Genomic DNA, 22,561 nt, shown 5'->3' with positions numbered 1-22,561 from the left:
CCACGAACGGGATACCAGGGTCCCATTTAAGCTATCCGGTCAACAAACCAACAAATCTCACAGCCATACCCGTGAAGCGTCCGAATCACCCCCAAGCGATTCTGTCCAAATCACCTAGGGGCTCGGGGGCTACACTCGACGGGTGTGCTCGCGCGCACCCTCTGGCAAGACGAATCACCCCCCAGGCGATTTCATCCGAATCACTCGGGGGCTCGGGGGCTACACCCGTTGGGTGCGCTCGCACGCACCCTCTGGCGAGACGAATCACCCCCAGGCGATTCTGTCCGAATCACCTGGGGGCTTAGGGGCTACACCCTCTAGCAAGTCAAATCACCCTCCAAGCGATTCTATCCGAATCACCCAAGGGCTCGGGGGCTACTGTCGGGGACCGAATACTGAGGGTACCCAAAGAGGAGGAACTAAAAACCATCAAACATTGAAGCTTCCGAATAGGCAAGAACGTGACTACACCTCTTGTCCAACGACCGAGGGTTAACTCTGCCTCATCCGACCCCCAAAGGTTGGCTCCGCCTCACCCGACATTTGGGGCAGACCCTGCTTCGACCAACGTCTGGGGGCTGGCTCCGCCTCGCCCGACGTCCGGGGGCTGGCTTCGCCTCAACCAATGTCTAGGGGTAGACTCTGCTTTGCCCGACGTCTGAGGGCTGGCACCGCCTCGCCTGACTTCTGGGGGCAGACCCCGCCTCACCTGACATCCGGGGGCTGGCTCCACCTCGCCCGACGTCTGGGGGTAGACCCCACCTCACCCGACATCCAGGGGCTGGCTCCGCCTCACCCGATGTCTAGGGGCAGGCTCCGCCTCGCCCGACGTCGGCGCGCTTCTCCTTTATAGCTACACACGCAGATAAGGCAGGGCACTCAATTCAACCACAGTACCAAGGACCATACCCTGCATGTCTATAGGAAAGTACCATTAGGATATGACAAGACAGGCGCTTTAAGGCCCTTCAGGGCCCGAACAGTGTTGTGGGAACCGACATTTGTTTTACAGTGTTATGGGTGCCGTTGTTGGCCCTCAAGCGCGGATCCTGATGGAACCACACGACAACCACTATGGTCCAAGAGGAGACTCACATCTTCTACAGTGACGGACATGTAGTCACTACGCCGTCCACTCCTCGTGGGGTTGCGAATCAACACCCTGGTCCGTTGCGCCGCCCACTGGGACGGGATGGGACATAACCACTTGCTGATCAAGTTAGAGCGTGGCATCATCAACGGTAGACGCCCAATGTGGAGCTATCCCTGGCACCGTCTGCCGTGTCAGCAGGGCTCGCTTAGAGGAAAAGGAAGACCCGGCACCTTTGAAAGACCTTTGCCTCTTGTTCTTTTTCTTTCTCCCATCTGTAATCCCTGCTTCCCCTGGGTCTATAAAAGGGAAGGCAGGGCACCCCACTAAGGGGATGGCTCGATTTCAACACACCACACATCTCATCACACATAGCTGAGCAGCAACCAAGCTCTCAGTGCCCTTTCAACCTTTCCATTAGAGACTTAGGACCTATCCCTCTCTCGTCAGTTTGTACCCCCTACTATAAACTTTTTAGTGCAAATAACACAAGCAGCAACCACGAACTGGACGTAGGGACATTCTACCCGAACCAGTATAAACCTTGTGTCTTTTTAGCACACCATCCGGGCCAAATGCGTAATAATACAAATTTACTCGTTGGTGTTTACTCGAAGCACCGATAGCTTTCTAGCTTGTTTAGTTGCTAGTTTAGCTTAGTCTTCTAGTGAGTAGTGTAAACTAGTTGCTCTCTTAGTTAGCTCACTAGTTGTTAGGTGTTACGTTGCCTCTAGTCGCTTTGTGTGTGTGAGTGCCTAATTATTTAGGCTTGCAACTAGAATTGTGTAGGGGGCTTGCGTTGTGTTGTTTATGCTAGGCAAGTAGTGGCTACTATGATTGTCGTTTATACTAATACACTTTGCCTAGTGTCTTTGTGTTTGTGGAACTTTTTAATATAGGCTATCCACCCCCTCTAGTCATTCATAGATCCTCTCACATAGGCAATTGGTAAGATGTCACCGCCATCTAGCTACCACTAGTAGGGTAGGGTGATACCTGGCATGCCTAGGGACATGAAACTAAGTCCTAACCATGTATGTCACTGCATGGATGTTTGATAGGAGCTTTAGCTTTCTCTTTTTAGTCTCCACCTAGCTTAGTTTGATTCTTTGTAGAAGTAGAAGCTTTGTGTGTGTCACACTACTTTCATCATATGATTTACCCCTATCTAGACTTTGATGTTTAGTTATGATATAATCACAAGTATGCCAATTGTCACTCTTCATCAATACCTTCCCAATGGAAATATAAACAACGATATCTGAAATACTTCTCGTGAAATGCTGCAATGGTATCTTTGCACTTGCAGATCGATTCTGTGAACATAACAAATGCCAACAATAGGCGACATATGACTAGCGAGTTGTGCCTATCATCCCCATGCAAAGCAGTGTTGTGCCTAGGTGGTGTCGATTGTGCCATATAATGTCATATCCAAACTCTAAAAGAACCAAAATTATGAGAGACTACAATTTTGTATAGTTTTATTAATCCTGAAGAATCTTTTTTCAAAGAGAAGCGGATAGATTAAACTGCCGGCCTATGTATTAATAAAGAAGGAGTAAGCAAGTACAAATAAAAGAAAACAACAAACATCGAAAACCAACACACGACATTAGCAATGGCATGACAACCACCACAATCAAAGTTGCCCACAAAACCAAAGGCCACCTTGCCTATTGTAGCAACAACCACCAAGGGGTTCACTAAGCGATGCCTCCATGGAGGAAACAACATCCGCAGATGCCGTCCAAGCCAACCAGAATATCGGCACAGGTTTTTCAACCAAGAAAAGAACCCCAAGGTAGATGCGGGAGTGGGATGAGGGCACACAACAATGCCTCCACCGATGTCCATGACACCCTGAGGCGTCGTCATTGTCAGCATCAGCATAGCCAAGCAAGGATTTCTCCCAATGCCCCACCCCAAACCACAAGCCAAAGCATGGATCTAACCAAAGTGAGCCGCCACCAGTGAGCTTTCACAACGACATCGAACGAGTCACTGGCAAGTGTGATTCGTCAATGTGGCGCCCCCTTCATAGCCGCTGCTAGCTCGCCAAGCACCAAAACATCTCTGGTCACCACACCATGTTGATGCATGAGCCAAGACAGTCACATGATGCCACACATAAAACACCGAAGCACCGTCAGGCGGGGCAGAAAACCATGGCGCCGCAAGCAGATGAGTGTGCCCCCACCTAGAGGCCACACCACTGCCAAGAACAGCAGAGCACCGCCGCCTACAACAAAACCCACAAGAAGGGCTCGACCATAGGACCTCCAACAGGTTGACGCTAGACAACCGAAGCCACCGGCCACGCTGCTGCAGGACCTCCTCCTCCTCTTCTTCTTCTTCCTCTTCTTCTTCTTCTTCCATGGGCACCGCCTCCACCGCCTGCTGGTGCTAGTGCTGGCCGAGGGAGACGACCAAGACGAGAAACACGAAGACCACACCGCTGAATCTTCGCGCTGTAGACCACACCCCTGCAGCAATCCAAGTGGTAGCCTACAAATCCGGTATGGGGGCGACAGATCTGAGCCCCTAGGGTGCAGATCTGGCCGCGCCCACACCACCGCCCGCTGTGCCTCGCTGTCGGCGTCGCCATGAGCATGCCGGTCAAAGAACAGGGAAGAAGCCTCACCGCTGCCTTCCAGCACGCAAGGCATGCGGTCCGCATGCTCCGGCAGCAGCGAGGGAGAGGAGAGACGCTGGTTCGAAAGGAGGCAGAGCCGCTGGGTGCCGCCCGGGTCGCCCGACGGGGACAACGCGGGGGCTAAAGCTCACCAAATACTTGATGGTTGTCATGCCCGGGCTGATATGGCTAGACCTGTCGTGCCAGCGTGCTGCTGGCACCGGCAGTCCAGCACAGCACGACTAAGACCAAGGAGGAAAGCCATGCTTGCGTTGTTGCCGTGGCACAACTGGTGGCACCGCTAGCTAGTCGTACCTGTTGTCCCTGTGCCATGTAGCGTTGTACTGTCCGTTTGAGCATTTATTAATTTTGACCTCAATTATATCCAAACTTCAAAACAACCAAAGTTGTGGAACCGGCGTACAATTTATATTCTTTTAATCCTGAAGAATTTATAACACTTGATGGTTAAGAGAGGCTAAAGCTCACCAAACACTTGACGATACTAGTACATTTGTTCTTTGATCAGCTGATTCCAGAAATCACCTCAAATGATCTGATGAGATCTCAACATGTCAGCATCTAGTAATGCCGGACGAGCCAGGCTCAGATAGCTCAGCATGGCAGCACTGATCCATGTCAACGCCAACGCCAACGCCGACGTCGTCGGCCAAGAACTCACTCCACAGCCACTGCTGCCCGTCTGAGCCCTCTGTCGTCGGTGCTGTTGCGCGGACCGACGACAACAGCCGCACTTGGCCAGGCATGGTCGTCGTCATCGGGTTGCCGCCGGAGCTGCAGGGAGCACTGCTGCTCCCGTTGCCGCTGCTGGTCCTTGGGCTGGGGCTGACGCCTTCACTGCCTGGGACGTGGTGGCTCAGGCTCTCGACGTCGCCCACGCGGACGCCGGTGATGAGGAAGCGCCGGTGGGAGGAGACGTGGGCGCCCGCGGCGTGGACGGCAACGTCGCAGGGCCGGCACAGCAGGGCGCGATCCTCCAGGCAGAAGAAGTAGCCCGTCTTCTCCTGCCAGCACCAGCATCGGGCAGAAGCAGCGCGCGTGCAAAAAGCCAAAAAGACGAGGGAGGAATCAGCAGCAAGGCAAAACAAACTTTGTTCAATTCAATATCGTCATGTTGCGATCAAAATTTTTGACTCCTTTTTCCGCGCGCAAATTTATCTACGGTGACTCTGTGTTTATTCAGATTCATAATCATTTCAATTGAAATTTTTTTTACGTAATAACATTGGTTGCGGGACCGCTAATATTGCGTATTTATAACATGTCAGTGATAATAGACCGTTGTGCATCACCAAGCAATTAAACGATCGTAGCAAGTAGCGTGACAAGATCACATGCAAAGATATCCCATCAGATACGTACGGGTTGTGGTATCATGTCTGTACTTCTCATGAGCTGCATCTCTCAAGACACTGGACCACATTGGATGAGAGAGGCAGCAACAAGCCAACAACCAGGCAAACCTTTCTTTCAGGAAATTAACAAGAAATTTTTATGGAGAGAAGGGCTGGTATCCTTATATTAGTTGAGAATATGCTTGTTGAGGTAACAAAAAAAACTTCATACTCTGTACTCTTTCTGTTCAAAATAATGTTAGCGGGTATGATGTGTTTTTAGTTTCATCATAAGTGAAGCTTCTTTAATTTTGATCATATTCATAGAAATATTCATACCCAGAGGCGTAACCAGGGGGAGCTAGCAGGGGCCAAGGCCGCCCCTATCCCTATGGTCTGAAACTTTTTTATATACTTCTTGAGCCATAGTAGTAGTAGTAGTAGTTATTTTAAAGAAAAAAAAATGAGTTCTTGAAGGTGTTATCTCCATGTCTTTCCTTCATACCCATCTGCCTATGGTGAATGTGACTTAATACTGATCCAATCTCACTAGCTAGCTACCCATCTGCATACAAAGGCCATTGCAACCTCTTGTGCTGTATCTAGAACCAGTTATTAAATTGTACTCTCTTGCTAATTGATCGAACTGCCTGAACTCATTCGGCCGAGCGCCTATACAAAATTACAAGCTACAACGTCGGCCGTTATTAGCTAGGATTAGGATACTATACGTACGCACGTTACGTACCTGGCAGATGTCACAGGCGGGGTGACCGGCGCCGCTGCCGTCGTCGACGATGGCACTGGGCGAGGGGTGACGAGCGGTGGACGACGGGAGCAGCGCGACGCGGTGGTGCCTGCCGGCGAGCTTGTTGGCGGAGTGGACGGCGGCGTCGCAGCTGCGGCAGAGCGCGGCCTCGTCGGCGCAGCACAGCACCGCCGCCTCCGCGCGCTCGCACGCGTCGCATCCGATCTTCATGCGAGAGCTAGGGATGCACACCCACGCGACGCGCGCACACCGGCGGCGAGGGACGAATGAAGTTGTTGCTGGAGAAACAAATGAGGGTACTGCTCGATCGCTTTTCGGTGGGTTTTAATTTATTAGGTAGAAATAAAAGCCCCCGTCTTCTTCTTCAAAATAAAAATATCTCGACGTGTGCCCGGCACTCTCTGGTGCTCTGGGTCGCCGCTGTTCCCGTGTCCGTGTGGTGTGGTTTCTGCGCGCGTGCATGTATGTCCACTTTCACCTTTTCGTGTTCACCACGGCTCAAGTCTGAAACCACTTGTGCTCTTATCGATTTGATGATGATGATGCATAAGTAAGTGTGGGTTAACTACGGTGATAAATTTTGATCTTGCTATATTGGAAAGGCTAGGATACTAGTCCTTCAAAGCAGGCAATTGTCTAATCTACCTTCGATCCATTCTTAACAACGAATCACCCAAAGTGGATAAAATCATGCTTAACCTTCATATATAATATTAGACCAAAAGTATGAGTCACCTGATTTCTACTAAACTTAAATTAAAGATTTAGATGCAAGATATTTTTGTGCAGTAATGGTTGTTAGAGCATCTGCAAGAGCTTTTCTAAAATTTGCTCTCTAAATTATCATTTAAGAGTTATTTGAATATAAAATTCACTTTTTGTATCCTTGTACCCTCCAGTAATTTTTCTGTATCTTGTGGACACTCTAGTGAGCCATCTTCACTCTCTATCTTTGACTAGCGAGATATCCGGAATGTATGATGTCTATATTTGAAGATCTAATTATAAAGAGGCTCGAGGATTTTTTTTTTCACCAAAATATCTATTCCTCTCTATTAGAAAGGATGTTAAAAGGCTCTTGGAGTTGCTCTTAAATGCCATCAGATGTGAGGAGTCTAAAAAGCCACTTACTCAATAAGGCAATGATCATGGTGCAAGATATATATTTTTCTTATGTTCATCTGCTTGCCGGTACAATTTAGACCCAAAATATTCCAGTTTGTTTAGGAATCCCTTGGGCATGAAAAAAAAAGACATCATATATTACCGATCCATGTGCAAATAATATAACTCCCATGTTAATTTTCTACATAAATCTAGTGTGCAGACCGGCTCTCAACATGAAGGCATGCACATGCATGGTCCTATATATTAGATCTTCTTCCCAAAATGACAAATAAATTAAATGACCTCTCTGAAAATGAATATGGCAATCAACGACCAACAATGGCGGAACGAATATGACGAATAAATCTTCTGGAAATCAAGTATATTTCATACAGATAATCTTGACCGAATATGACAAATAAATTGCCAAAGCTACAGCTATCTAGATATGGAATTATATGGACCTATCCATGTGAACACCATCCAACGAACAACTTGCTCGGACAAGTAAACCATCGAGTGGTCACTAAGTTCCCAGCAGCTTCTCACCTAGCTATCCACGAGTCCTCCTCTACTAGATATCCATATGTCATCTGTCACATGCATACTCCCCCTCCGGTCATAAGTATATCGTCTAAGAACAAGATTTTTTTTTTCAAAACTTAAAAGTACAAGCATTAATAGATTTAAATTAATAGTTTTAAAATATGTAAGTTATATATGTATATTTGTATTCAAAAGTACTTACAAAATCTCATAAATTTGAAGAATTTGGAAAATATATGTTCAACAAAAAAGTTATTAGTCAATACACATCAAAGGCCATATACAATGTCAAATATGACAAGTATTTTAGCTGCAAAAAGTATATCTCAACAGTTTTATTGTACTTATTTGTTGTTTTATTTTCTCTGTATATGTAGTCATGTAGTACTCGTGTTCACACAATGGAAAAGAACAAACGGGAATCGACATATTCACACACACACACACACACACACACACACATATATATATATATATATATATATATATATATATATATATATATATATCACTAATAAAAAAAGGGCTTCTATTCCCGGCTGCCAACCCCCTTTATTCCCGGTTACGTAGCCGGGAATAAAGGGTTAGTAGCCGGGAATAGAAGTGGACCTTTAGTCCCGGATGGTGATACCAACCGGGACTAAAAAGGTAGCCACGCCAGCGCCTGGGCTGGCCCCTTTATTCTTGGTTGGTATTACCAACCGGGACTAAAGGGTCTTTTTTTTTCTTTTCCTGCTTATTTCAATTGATAATTCTTTTTTGTTTTAATTTGGTTTTCGAATACGCATTATTCGCTGCAAAGTAATATACGTATACGCGCGCGTACTGTAAAGTTTTCGCTCGATCAATGCACGCAAGCAACACAAGTAAAAGTAAACTAAAACATAATATTATATTTCATCGTCACATGTAAAGTTTGCATTAATTGTACATTTCATCATCACATGTTCTTTGGATCAATATGAAATTTGGCTTTCATCATCACATATTTGGGTCATAGTAAAACTCGCCGCCGGGAGTTAAGACCTGATCATTCAGAAATCCACCTATTGTCTCTTGGATTGCTTTGAGATGGTGTGTGTCCAGGGTTTTTTCCTTCAACCAACGAGTCTTCAATTTGAGATATGAGATAAAGAAAAAGTATATATATATATATATATATATATATATATATATATATATATATATATATATATATATATATATATATATATCAAGAATAATGATAAATAAATTGTATCTATCATGAATATATATATATATATATAAATATATGTATGAAGAATATATATATGTGTACACTTACCCTTTTTACTCTAGACTAGTTCTTTTTTAGCACACTCTCATGAACTCGCAAACATAGTATCCACAGAGATTGGTCCTCTGGGGCTGCAGCAGAACCCACTTTATGAGAAAAAGATTCGTCATCATCCGAGCATAGGGAAATTGAACTAAGGTAGGTATATAGTATTTACTTTGTATAGCACTACTTTCAGTGGCACTTTGCGTTTCATATGGTGTTCCTGACAGACCTTTTCCCAACAACTACCAAATAACATAAAAAATATTTGGACCATTAATTTACATGCAGAGAGACTGGAATAGTTTTGCTAGTGAGACTGCAATTACCTCGGAATAATATCTATCATCTCTTGGAACTCTTTTTGTTCTTTTCTCATCGAGTCCCACATGCCTCGAAGACCTTTCTCCAGATCGAGTTCCATCAATATCCAGTGTTCACTGCCATGTCCATTAACACTCATTAATTAGCTAACAGGTACAGTGGACATATATATATATGGATACACGATCGTCGACATTATGAACACTTACCTGAAGTTGTAGGGGAAGAGTATACATTTCTTGTCACGTTGCTTCTCTAAGAATATCTTGATATTGGCCTCCGTTTCTTCTTTCCATGTTGGTTGGGGTTTAGGGTTTTTGAATACGATATGTGGATCAATGAAACCAATATCAGTACACCCTCTCTTTTTGCACTCTCCCATCTCAAACCTGCATCATATATATAGACTGAGGATAATAAACACAGACATGTACGTACGTAGCGACTTATTATTAATTAGTAGAAAGAATCACTTATAGACAATAGCAGCTGATGAGAGTCTTGTCGAGAGAGTTCCGGTGGACTAGTTGGTGTAATTCAGCAAACTCAATGTACATAACGTCATCGTCACGGAACCAATGGTCGTCTTTGATTCTGACAGAAATATAGAACTCTTTCTGGTGACACGCGTCGAGGTATAAGGTGTTTAGCTTGAACAATTGTGTACCTAGTTCATTGATGGTCTTAGGATTCCATAGACTCCTGCCATGCTCATATTTCTGCCATTCATCCGCTACCGGCGCACTTTCGAAGAGGAAATCGCCAAGGTCGATACCTCTCATAGCATAAAAGTTAGCAAGTTTCGTCATATCCACTTCTTTATCAGCAGGTATTTCCATCATATCTAGCATATCTATGTTTGAACCATATTCATTAGCAATAACTAGAGGAGGGATTGATTGCAATTCTTGTTCTCCGAGTTGTGCAACAATTTTCCCTGCTTTAGCAGCTTTCTTGATTATCTTGCTAAGAGTGCGGTCAAAGTCTGATGGCGACGAGGGCTTACGAGCTTGCCGCCTCTTTTTCTGCTCAGCTTCCACCATCCGCCTTAGTTTAGCTGGAGGTAGGTGGAAGTGCTTCTGCTCCTGCTGCTTCCTCTTCCCTGTGCCTGAGAAGAATGCTTCGACGGTTTTTTAACTGCATCATCTAACTCCTCTTTACTCATTTCACCAGGCAATTTCTGTGGAATTGGCCTTGGTTTCACGGGGGCCTTCTTGGTCGTCTTCGTCAGCGGGGCAGATGGCTTATTTGTTTGCAGCCGTCTTCCCTGGTTCATGGGAGGAGGTGGGGGAACAGGCGTTGGAGACCTTCGAGGCGGCGTTGGGGAACACCTTGGAGGCGGTGGCGGCGGCGGTGGAGACCGTCTTGGAGATGGTGGGGATGCAGCCATGTCTTCTACCCCATCGTAACCGCCGCCCGGAGCACTATGCTGGTCTGGTGGTTGTACTATTGGACTTAGGTTGGAGGAGGCCCTGCTGTGTGCGTACAGAAGACAATGAGTCAATTGTTATTTAAGAGGCAATATAAAATTAATAAAAAAAATTGTTTTGTTCACTTTCATCCGTACCTATTGTGCGGCAATGGCTTCCAGGGAATATTGATGTAGCGCTTGCGCCATGCAATGAATGACTTCTCTGCTTCTCCCACGGTCTTCTCCCCATCACCTCCATGAATGTCAAGAGGCACATCGCTAAAACCTTCAATAGCTTATCCACCGAGACGGTAGCATATCCAGCTGATACTACTGCCCCATGGATTCTTGGTGTCTTGGTACAGTCGATAGGGTTTACAACACCAATAGCCACCTTCACTGTGCCATTATCTTTTGGAATGTGCAGCTCACATGATGTAAAAGGTTCAGTGACGTCATCCATGGGGAAGCGCAGCTCTGCATCTTTTATGGCATCAGGCAGCTCCATAGAAGCACAACTGCTTCTTAACTGATCGGGGGGGCTAATGTTGATTCCCGAAGCTGTTGTAATCCCGTGGGCACTCAATTGTATTTGCACTTGCCTTGCGACTTTCTCTTGCATTTTCGCTTGCATTTCTTTTTCTCGCCTTTGTGATTCAAGCACCGCTTCCCGTGACTCAATAACATATTGCTGCAAGATGCGGATCCTCTCTGCCTCCTCATCCTTCCATCTCTGGCGGCTTCTGTACGAATCGATCCATTTAGGGAAACCTTGCACCCATGGAACGGCCGCTTTGCCTCTAGTTCGTCCACAATGCTCAGCAGTCCCGATGGAATATGTCAGTTCATCTTTCTCTCTGTTGGGCTAGAATAGTCCACTATCTCTAGCTTTTAGAATTTGAATCAACCTTTCTGTTGCTTTTTCGAGTTTTGTGCCATGGACGAGCTTCCCGGTGACTGGGTCCAATCCTCCCCCATGACCTAAAAACCAACGCTTTGTGCATTCAGGCCACGGTGCTGATTCAGGTATGACCCCCTTGGCAATAAGGTCTGCTTCCATTTTTTGCCACTTGGGAACGGAAGTCGCGTAGCCACCTGATCCCATGTTATGGTGGTATTGCTTTTGTCTGGAATTCTCTTGGTTCCTTCTCGCCCGTTCCGCACCCTCTTCTAATGTCTTGTACTGTACAAATTCCTCCTAGTAGGACCTTGCCTTCGCGATTGGGCCCTTATCGTTCCAATTTGGAGTCTTATTCTTCTTGACGTACGATTTGTACAGCTGCTTCTTCCAAGATTGGAATTGGGTGGCCATCTTCTTCATTGTCCAGTGCCTAACTCGCTCCATCAACCTTTCGTGGGTGATGTCTTCATGATAATCATATATTTGGAGCGTGAAATGTGCAAGAACATCTTGCCAAATCAGCTCCTTGTCCTTATCAGAGACATAACTAATATGAGGAGCATTGTTATTTTTTTCCATTCACGGGCATTGATCGAGAGCTTGTCCCTTACAAGGTACCCACAGTGGTACACGAATTTCTGTGCATATGGTCCTAGTGGTTCGCCTGTAGCCACATTGAATTCTGAGATGATGTAGCGGCCTTCCAACAGCTTTTTGGCCCCTCGAACATTCTTTGTGTTCCCCATCGTCGTCGTCGATCCAGACAGCTATGTACGCATAGAAACACAAAAAGTATGATAAAACGAAGGTCGATCCAGTGGGCTACATGTATGCATAATAAATAAATGAGAGCTAGATATTGAGAAATATATACCTCGCCAGAATTATCTTCATGAACAACTTCCTCAACAATATGATCGAGATTCAAGTATTGACTCCCGTCGTCTTCCTGCTGGTCATTATCAACATCGGCACAATGTTCAGTGCCGGCGTTGATAATATCCATCATTTCCACCTCCAGGTCATCGTCTCTCAGGTCGACCATAGAGAGCCTAAACAATTATAAAACAATAATTATGCAATTAGGGTTTCATAGACATTTCATACACATTTGGGGCGGTGGTGCCTGCGCGGGGCGGCCGGCCAGCGTCGGTGGCCGGGGAGGGTTTAGGGTGGTTTAGGGTTTAGGGTTTAGGGTGGTTTAGGGTTTAGGGTGGTTTAGGGTTGTTTAGGGTTTAGGGTATAGGCCACATGGTATCAGAATATAACACAATTGATTTTTTTTCCTAAGGAAAAATTATACATGTATACATTAATTGATATATATATATACACACACACATTAATTTCATACATATATACATTAATTGATATATATATACACATTTCATACATATATAATTTCATACATATATACATTAATACACAGTTCGTCAATATAATTCATAAATATAATAAATATAATAAATATAATATATATATATACCTGCGGTTTAGAATTAATGGAGTGTTGGCGACGGGTGGTGGTGGACAGCGGCGCTGGATCGAGGCACGGGGGCTCCTGGCCGGGCGCGGCGTCGTCGGGGCTACTCCGGCGATGTGTGGGTGGGCGTCGGGATGCCCTCCGGTGAGGAAGAAGGTGCGGCGTCGGGCCGGGGTGGCTCGAGAAAGCGAAATCGATGGCGGCGTGGCGCGCGCACGACGTCGGGGGCAGCCAGGGGCTCCTCCTTGAGGGGTGCGGCGTTGGGGCTACTCCGGCGAGGTGGGCGGGCGTCGGGGTGCCCTCCTGTGAGGAAGGCGGCGTCGGGGGTGGCCGGGAAGGCGAAATCGGCGGCGACGTAGCACGCGCGCGGCGTCGGGGGTGGCCGGGGGCTCCTTGGTGAGGGGCGCGGCGTCAGGGCTACTTCGGTGAGGTGGGCGAGCCTCGGGGTGCCCTCCGGTGAAGAAGGCGGCGTCGGGGTGGCCGGGGAGGCGAATCGGCGGCGGCAGAGATCTAGGGACGCACTAAAGACGAAGACGATCGATGAGGAGGAAGAGAGAAGGGAGGCGGCAGTATATAGGAGAGGGACATTTAGTCCCGGCTCCATCCACCGCCTGAGACTAAAGCACCTTTAGTCCCGGCTCCTGCCACCAGCCAGGACTAAAGGGGGGACCTTTAGTCCCGGCTGTTGGAAGGAGCCGGGACTAAAGGATTTTTTGGCGGGTCGCCAAATGCAGCCCACCTTTAGTCCCAGCTGGTGGCAGGAGCCGGGACTAAAGGTGGGCTATATTTTCATTTTCCGCCAACTTTTAAGCAGATCAGTTTATTTTATATATGTTTTGTATTTAAATGTTTAAGTCTTATTATTTGTGCAGTAAATTCAATACTAGGCATAAAATTTTTTAGAAAAAGTAATAAACTTTATTTTCATTTACTGCACACAAAAAAAATATGTGACCTAAACTATTGTGTTTTTTATTATAAATGTTGGACATAATGCAACTAATACTCACTATTTTCGTTAATGCAAAAATATAGACTTTAATTGAAATTATTAAATTTATTGGTTTTCAACAGAAAATTAGTTTTCACGTAATTGTAACGTAAATATTTAGGTTCTTCATTAATCATTGTATAATTAATCGATGAGTTTGGGCGGAAATTCAATTAAAGTTAAAAAAGTACCAAACCACCTCAGAAAAATCTCAAACTTGGTGGTGGCTACACACAGGGCATTTGTAGTCTTGAGAAAAAGTTTGAGACCAATCTGGCACTGGAAAGCAAATGGACTTCAGAGTCCCAGAGAACCTGAGTGTATAGATAGGGTTCGACGAAAGATTCTATATACCTCTGTGAAGCACGTCGACTCCGCCTATGTCGAAATGGCTTGAAATTTTTTTGGCAGTCATTTACACCTAAAATAAGGCCCCACACAAGATCTTAGATTTTTCTGATAATTATTTTTATTATTACATTTTTCTTTGTGCCGCGTGAGATGAAATATGGTGAATTACATATTGAAAACAATATAATTTTGCATCAACCTCCACAAATATTTGTCTCCTAGGGCACAATAGATCATTTGGCAAAGTTTGGCACCATTCCGGATCATTTAGGGGATGGACCCAGTTCAATGTATAATTAATCGGTGAATTCGTGCGAAAATTCAATTAAAGTGAAAAAAGTACCAAACCACCTCAGAAAAATATCAAACTTGGTGGTGGCTACACATAAGGCATTTGAAGTCTTGAGAAAAGGTTTTAGCCCAATCCAGCACTAGAAAGTACATGGATCTCAGAATCCCAGAGAACCTAGGTATATAGATAGGGTTTGACGAAAGGTTCTATATACCTCTATGAAGCACGTCGACTCCGCCTATGTCGAAATGGCTTAAAAAAATTTTAGCAGTCATTTACACCCAAAATATGGCCCCACACAAGATCTTAGATTTTTCTGATAATTGTTTTATTATTACATTTTTCTTTGTGTCGCGTGAGACGAAATACGGTGAATTACATATTGAAAACATTATAATTTTGCATCAACCTCCACAAATATTTGTCTCCTAGGGCACAATAGACCATTCGGCAAAGTTTGGCACTATTCCAGATCATTTAGGGGTAAACCCAGTTCAATGTATAATTAATCGATGAATTCGCGTGAAAATTCAATTAAAATGAAAAAAGTACCAAACCACCTCGGAAAAATCTCAAACATGGTGGTGGCTACACATAAGGCATTTGAAGTCTTGAGAAAAAGTTTTAGCCCAATCCAGCACTAGAAAGCATATGGACCTCAGAATCCCAGAGAACCTAGGTGTATAGATAGGGTTCGACAAAAGGTTCTATATACCTCTGTGAAGAACGTCGACTCCGCCTATGTCGAAATGGCTTAAAAAAATTTTGGCAGTCATTTACACCCAAAATATGGCCCCACACAAGATCTTAGGTTTTCTTATAATTATTTTTATTATTACATTTTTCTTTGTGCCGCGTGAGACGAAATACGGCGAATTACATATTCAAAACAATATAATTTTGCATCAACCTCCACAAATATTTGTCTCCTAGGGAACAAGAGACCATTTGGCAAAGTTTGGCACCATTTCGGATCTTTTCGGGGGTGGACTCAGTTCAACGTATAATTAATCGGTGAAGTCGCGTGGAAATTCAATGAAAGTGAAAAAATTACCAAACCAATTCAGAAAAATCTCGAACTTGGTGGTGGCTTCACACTGGGCATTTGAAACCCTGATAAAAATTATGAGATCAATCAGGCACTAGAAAGCACATGGACCAAAAAATTCAAAGTATAGTTAACAAAAGAATATAATCAATTAAAGGGTCTTTTCTCTTATTAAATAAATGTTTGGGTGCTTTCTTGTCGAGAAAGTGATTTAGTTCAGATGGCTAGCTAGTGCGTTGTGGTTTGGACCTTGGCTATGAGGTCGTGGGTTCAATGCCTGGCTAGCCTATTTTTTATCCAGCGCGACTATATTATTTTATCAAGAAAGATTTTATTCCGGTTATAGCCCAGAGCCAGGACTAAAAGTCATCCTTTAGTCCCGGCTGGAGCCTCAAGCCGGGAGTAAAGATTTATTCCTGGTTGGAGGGTCCAGCCAGGACTAAAGGATAACCTTTAGTCCCGACTCTAGGCTATAACCGAGACTAATTGTTGCCTGCTATCATCACACTTGGGGCAGGAACTTTGTATCCTTGTTTGAGAATACAACCGGGACTAATAGTCCCTTTTGTCCCGAACACAAAAATACCAGAACTAAAGACAAAAATAAAGGCGGAATGAAAGGTCTGTTTTCTAGTAGTGTATACCGGTCATAGCTCACACGATGGAAAAGAACAAATGGGAATCGACATATATACCGGTCATATCACGACTGGAAAATGACATATATAGATGAAGTCATTCCAATAAATCAGTGTTAGGGGAGAAAAATCATGGGGAAATACCATTTCGTCTGTCGTCACACTAGCGCGAGGTGAATTGTGACTGAACTAGTTTCCTTACGACTATGCAGCTGTCATTGTTTTTTTTTACCATGACTAGTAGTTTAATTTGTGTATCACAGCAGTAGATCAAACGGGTAGTACACGAGATATAAATTTATACTCGTTTAGATATGGGTCACTATCAAAGAAAGGATTATTCCTGATGATTTTATTAAAACTGACAGGAACCTTGTACAATCCTGACGGGGAGGAAAAAAAACGTCAGGATAGACGTCAACTATTCCTGTTGGCTTGTGAGCACCGTCAGAAGTTATCAAAATCGTCAGAAAAGGATTCCTGTCCGTTCAAAGAAAACCGACGAGAATAGTTGTGGCAGAACCGCCTAATCTAATGTCCTTCCAAAAGTACTTGTCTTTCATTAGATACTAAGTACTCAAGAGAGTGCATTAAATCGTGATGTTCCGTCGAGCACACCTGAAGGGAGAACTCGAAAATCCACATTCTTCTGTCAGGATCATAAATGAGAGAATAAAGCATACAACATTCTTAACCATTTCTTACATCACTTTATTACAACAATAGAGTACTTAAACAAGTTGAATGTAATAGCGGAATTAAGATAGTTTTACTTGTAAAAGAGTTTATATATTTTAGATTCACATTTTTATCTTGCAGCGGAGAACAACATATGATCAGAGTTATAGTGGAAATAAAGGTTAATGATGAATCATTAACATAGTGAACATTTATAAACCAGATATAATGATAGATAATAAAATTTTTCTTCTAAAAACTTTTAACGAGGGTTATAAATAACACTACGGTCGTAGCGTGAAAAGAATCATCTCTGAGCCCACCAGGAGGTTTCCACACACAAGAGTCAGATCTATTTATCCTCAGATCACCTGCAACAGGGGGGATAAAACCCTGATTACTCGATTGTATTCAGCAAGATTTACCGGACAGAAGGAAAACAAAAGACTCCAAGGATATGCAAGGCTATCTGGCTTGTGGGTTATTGCATCTGCAGGAAGCATTACTAAACGTGCGTCCTTATATTCAATTTTATTAGCAGTCATCATTAGTTCATTAACTAACCATTCTATGTAAGCACCTATGCTACTTTCAAGCATGTGGTAAGCAATCAGAACCATTTTACCATCTTTCATATTTCAGTTCTTATTACGGTGCTAGACCATAGCCAAGTCGTACCGTCTCACAGAAACGGTGATTCACGAATCAATGTATCCCAGCTAGGTACCCCGAAACACACGTCTCGCTTATACCTCAGACACAAACAAGACCAACCCGTTCCACTCCTGTTAAGGGATCCAGGTCCCCATCCAAACTTAGACTCTAATCCCTCAACACCTGAGACCCGGTCTCAGTATGGTGCTTAGACCTCCACCTCATACCCACCCCTAAAAGTTGGCCCAGAAAGAGCCGGAACCCATAACAAGAGAGTAACAAGTCTTCCCGCTCCTATAAATAAGTATGTGCTCAGGATAATAAGTCTATGACCTGACTACCATCCACAACAACGGACGGTCCTCAATCGACACAAGCAGAACGAGTGCAACCAGAGCCTCGCTCGATTGCCCAACACAATCCAATTTCAAATTCAAAGTATAGTTCTGCCTAGTCCCCAATTATTATCCATTCATATTCCATGTGATGATAATAGTAACAATAATATCTTTTCCTATCTCTCGCGAGTGACAGGTAATCACTCGACTTCTACCGAAATCCTGTAGCATAGCAATCTACACGATCCTGTCATACTAGTAAGACTCATAGGATAAGGATATATTTATATAAGTGGATTTCATTCAACTCCTTTAAACTTAATGCGCAAGCATAAACTAAAGTGCAGAATAATAGGGGTTATGCACCGGAGCTTGCCTGGGTAAGATATAACCAAAAGTTAGCATTCCATCATGGTGACACGATCATCAAGGCACCATCTTTTTCGCTACTCCGATCATCTCTGCGATCCATCATTCTTCATATTATGACATATGTGGATGCAACGCAGAGACGCAATTAATCAACGGTAACCGCAACTCTTAAAATACGATTATGCCTCTCAAGCTACGAGCTAGCTCTAATGACTAACGTACTAGGCTACGTATCCACATTGTTGCATAAGGCGTTATTTCCTGATAAGTGTTTTAGTTCTACAATCCCCAAGGTGTTTTCTTTACTTCATTTCATTGATTTAATATATATTCAAACTATGGCTCATTAGCTATCTTACCAAACTAATTATTATGGAGCTACAAAAATTATAGTAAGCACCTAATAATATTAGAAATTTATTGTGAAATTCTCAGAGCCAACACTATCACCAATTTATTACAAAATTCCTACAAGTTTATATCTTAACAATATTAAGCATCTCAATTTAATTAAATAACTCCTAAAAATACTATGAAGCTATATGAACAAGATATACCAGCAGATAGATCATAATTTTAGGAACCTAACAAAATTAGTTTCACCATTTTTTGTCAACAACACAAATTTATATGGAATTTACAAGTTTGCTTTAGAAACTAAATTAGAAAATGCTTTAGGAAAACGAAAAAGGCCGGTGGCGACTAATCCGACCCAGCGACCCACGAAGCCACGGGAGCGTGGTCATGCTCGGCCGGCTGGCCCAGCAACGGCCCAAGGCGGGAGAGCCCCGCGCGCTCGCGCTTTTGCAAAAGAGGGCTCGCACTATTAGACAATCAAGCGACACAGTGAATCACGATTTCATTAGACTCAAGCTTTGCCCAAAACACCCTGAAAAATGTTGTCTTCGCAACGGGCGGCTCCCCGACGTGCCCACGCACGACGGCGTGGCACACCGGCAACAACTACAGGTACGTCGGCCATCGGCAAGGGTCTCCGGTGACCTACGGCAGCCGAGCATCTAAGTTTTGGAAGCGTGCTTCTAGAGGCGGCGGTTAGGTACCGGGAGAGGCACTGCAGCATAGTCGACCACGGTGGTGACTGGGACAACGCATTTCATGATGACGACGAGGCTGTACCGGTGACATAGAGCCCTAACGGTGGTAACGCAGTGGCAAAAAAGCAGTCGGAGCTCACCAAGGTGCACGCAGTGGTGATGGTTAAAATCGGGAAGGGCTAAGGTGGTCTAGCCACATGTGAGCTAGCGGGGCAGCGATGCTCCGAGACGGACACCGGCACATCACCTCATCACCGATAAAGCTTCTAACCAAAAGAAGGCGAGCACCAGCACGAGGGGGTCAAGGAGAGCTCAAAACACCCATCAATTGAACTGCTACTGGTGACAAGAGGCTCACCCTCAACACGAGTATGACATGGCGGCGAAACCGATTGGTGGTGAGCAAAAACTCGAATCTGGCTGGCAACAGGGCTTGGCTACGCCTTGGTGTGGGTCGGGCTGCTAGCTAGCTTCTATTCCTAGCTACTGGAGCACTGAATCGAGATGAGATATCATGGACAGCGCACATTTAACTTGCGAAGCGGTGTGGTTCCGTCGGCGATAAGGGAAGACAGGGTAGCGACCCTTCAAGGCTCGGCCAACTTCGGCTGAGGCCGCGTTAATGAAACGAGGGCATCCACACGGGTGAGGCTCAGAGAGAGCGCGTCGTGGAGTGCCGGAATGGGATGGCTCGACCTTGGCGGGACGCGGCCGGCGGTAGCGAAACAGTGATCGCGCAAGGCTATCGCGCGGGGCCAGTGCAACGAAACGGCATGCGGGGAGGGCAGCAACACGGCGACTGCTCCACATGCACGAGGCTACACCCTCCCTGTAGCTTCGTGGTAGGACCGGCTCGGTAAGGCCAGGCGACACGACAAGAGCAGCGCGGCGCATAGGTGAGGTGCGCGACTGAGAGCGCGTTGCGCATGATGGGGCAGCTGCAACCAAGGCACAGCGGCTCGGCGCGTCACGGCGTCGGCCTAGCACACAGCAGTGGCACGCGCGAGGGGCCTCGATGGCGAGCTTAACACTGCCAAGGACGTGACCGCGGCGCGCACCAGCAGTGCGGCAGTGCAGCGGCCCAACCTTGCCATAGCCAGCAGCCGTGCGCAGCAATGAGCCAGATGGTGGCGCGCGTGTGACAGGGCATAACCTGCGGGACAGAGCGTGGCCAGCGGCTATGGCATGACGAACCGATGTGGTGACCGCGACCATGGGTCACAACCGCCAACAACCGTGACCTTCTTGTAACTTCACGAGATTTTTGCATGGCCCAAACGAGCTCAAACCCCTCTAACCCCTACTCTATTACAAAGATCACACTTCGGTGCAATCAACCGTGCCAAAACACAGCTATAGTGTTTACCTAATTTTTTTAGAAATTAATTGCCAAAATGGCATTGTCTACTACCTTTCTATACTTAGAAAAATTAAAGATTTTAGTTTTGGACTAACAGCCACTAGCCCTTTTGCCAAAATTTTAAAAGGTCTAAACCTTGTTAACTCCATCCAACAAGTATGCCATGCAATAGTCCATACTTCATACTAACTCATAGGAACAAAACATTTAAGCACTATTTAATTATTTTGCTCAATATAATTCGCAAAAAATGGCACTTTAAACATGGTTCAAGTGTTTACCGACTTAATGAAAAGGGTTGATTTTAATTTCCAATTCACTTTTTGAGCTCCCAAGAACACTAGTTAACAACATTCATTTTTAAAAATTAAAGTTGCATTTTCAACTTTACTTAAGTGTTACACACAAGTTATATTTTGTTTTTGTTTATATAAATTATTTTTCGTGCCAAACAATTAAAATGACTTATCCCATTCTTCTTGTTAGGATTTTTATTAGCACTTTTACGCACTAAGTTAACTTGGATATTTAGTTGAGTCCACAAAAGTGAGTCACATAGGATTCGTTTATCATTTTATGTGCGTTTAAAATTTTTAAAACCCGAAAACTTGTTTGGCTAATCTCTCTCGAGCCTCAATCTCAGTGCTAAGCAAGCTCATAACACCAGGGGTGTTACAATAGTTATCCTGTCGGCTAGCAAACTGTGTCTAGAGTTCACTTTTGTCCACATAGTGGCAACCAAAACTACTACGTGCGGGCGAGCGGGTCCAAACTCGAACAAAAAAGAAGCGGCTTCACAAAAAAAATGACACGCATGATGGCCTTGGCTTGTGCTACTGGGCCTACAACATGCGCTCCCACTCACCCAAAACCCTAATCCACTCATATCCGCTCCCCACCCCACTCACATCCTGTCGTTTTTTTGGCTTCTCCTAACGGTTTTCGACCGTCAGGGAAAACCGTGGCCTGGTAGTGGGTGTGTCTTATCTCATTTTATTGCTTTGGCGTCGTGCATTCAAGGTCAGTTGCGAGTAGGGGATCACAACGATGTATCTATAGGTGGAGCTATCTAGCTTGGTCGATGAGGGATGCGCTATGAATGATCTTGAGATCTAAGTTGGGATGACCGATCAGGGACTCCCTACCTCCTCCTTACATAGCCAAGGGGTAGTGTTACACAGATAGAGTCCTAATCATTTTACATGTTGGTTTCCTAGTTTGTTACAAGAAAATCTAGTCAAACAGAGTTAGTTTCTAATACATCTTGTTATGCCTTGTTCACCAAGTAGTAGATGAGGTACCCAACCAGTTTGGGCCCCTCGAGTAGTCGGATCGGCCAAACCCCTCTAGGTTGGTTGTTTTCCCTTGTGACAAGGGTACCCAAGGCCCAATATACAGAAAACGTGTTATTATTATTTTTAAGAATCATCTGGAGGGGCCTTGGCCCCTGTAGTTATATATTAAGAACAAGTTGAGTTTAAATACAAGAAAGTTCAAGAAACAAAGGAGACAAAGAAAATAAGCGCCAAACAACAAGTTACAACAGATTTTGGATATGTAAGTTAAAAGCTGCTGAAATTTTGACTTTGCCCTAAAGGATAGTAGCGAGATTTCCTTAGTGAAATTCATCTTGCAGTCATAAAGATTCATTTGAATTCCTTTGAAAATTCTGTCATTTCTAGTGGTCCAAATTGTGCATAGAAGAATGATTGCATTCATAAAGAACTATGATTGAATCTTATCACCGAAGGAGGTAAAGATTTCTAGGAAACTGACATGTGTAGGAATGTTAACATTCAAAAGGCTCCAACAAGATCTTGCAAAAGGGTAGCTTAGAAACAGGTGCTCTAAGGTTTCCTGTAC

At 44.6% G+C, this 22,561-nt stretch overlaps 2 protein-coding genes across 2 annotated transcripts; both read right to left on the bottom strand.

The window, feature by feature from the left end:
• Positions 1–4,147: 4,147 nt before the first annotated feature.
• LOC136508875 (B-box zinc finger protein 22-like) lies at positions 4,148–6,227 on the bottom strand. The gene is made up of 2 exons (XM_066503655.1): positions 5,829–6,227; positions 4,148–4,750 (listed from the first exon to the last, which is right to left on the bottom strand). Exons 1-2 carry the CDS (start codon positions 6,057–6,059, stop codon positions 4,301–4,303), a joined length of 681 nt encoding a protein of 226 aa, XP_066359752.1. The 5' UTR covers positions 6,060–6,227; the 3' UTR covers positions 4,148–4,300.
• Positions 6,228–13,024: 6,797 nt separating this feature from the next.
• LOC136507371 (predicted GPI-anchored protein 58) lies at positions 13,025–13,525 on the bottom strand. The gene has a single exon (XM_066502121.1). The coding sequence runs from the start codon at positions 13,523–13,525 to the stop codon at positions 13,025–13,027; it is 501 nt and encodes a 166-aa protein (XP_066358218.1).
• Between the last annotated feature and the right edge of the window lie 9,036 nt (positions 13,526–22,561).

This window comes from Miscanthus floridulus, chromosome 15 (assembly GCF_019320115.1).
Source record: "Miscanthus floridulus cultivar M001 chromosome 15, ASM1932011v1, whole genome shotgun sequence".
Lineage (NCBI taxonomy): Eukaryota > Viridiplantae > Streptophyta > Magnoliopsida > Poales > Poaceae > Miscanthus > Miscanthus floridulus.
The sequence above is the reverse complement of the archived record's forward strand: the minus strand, read 5'-3'. Positions and strand labels throughout refer to the sequence as shown.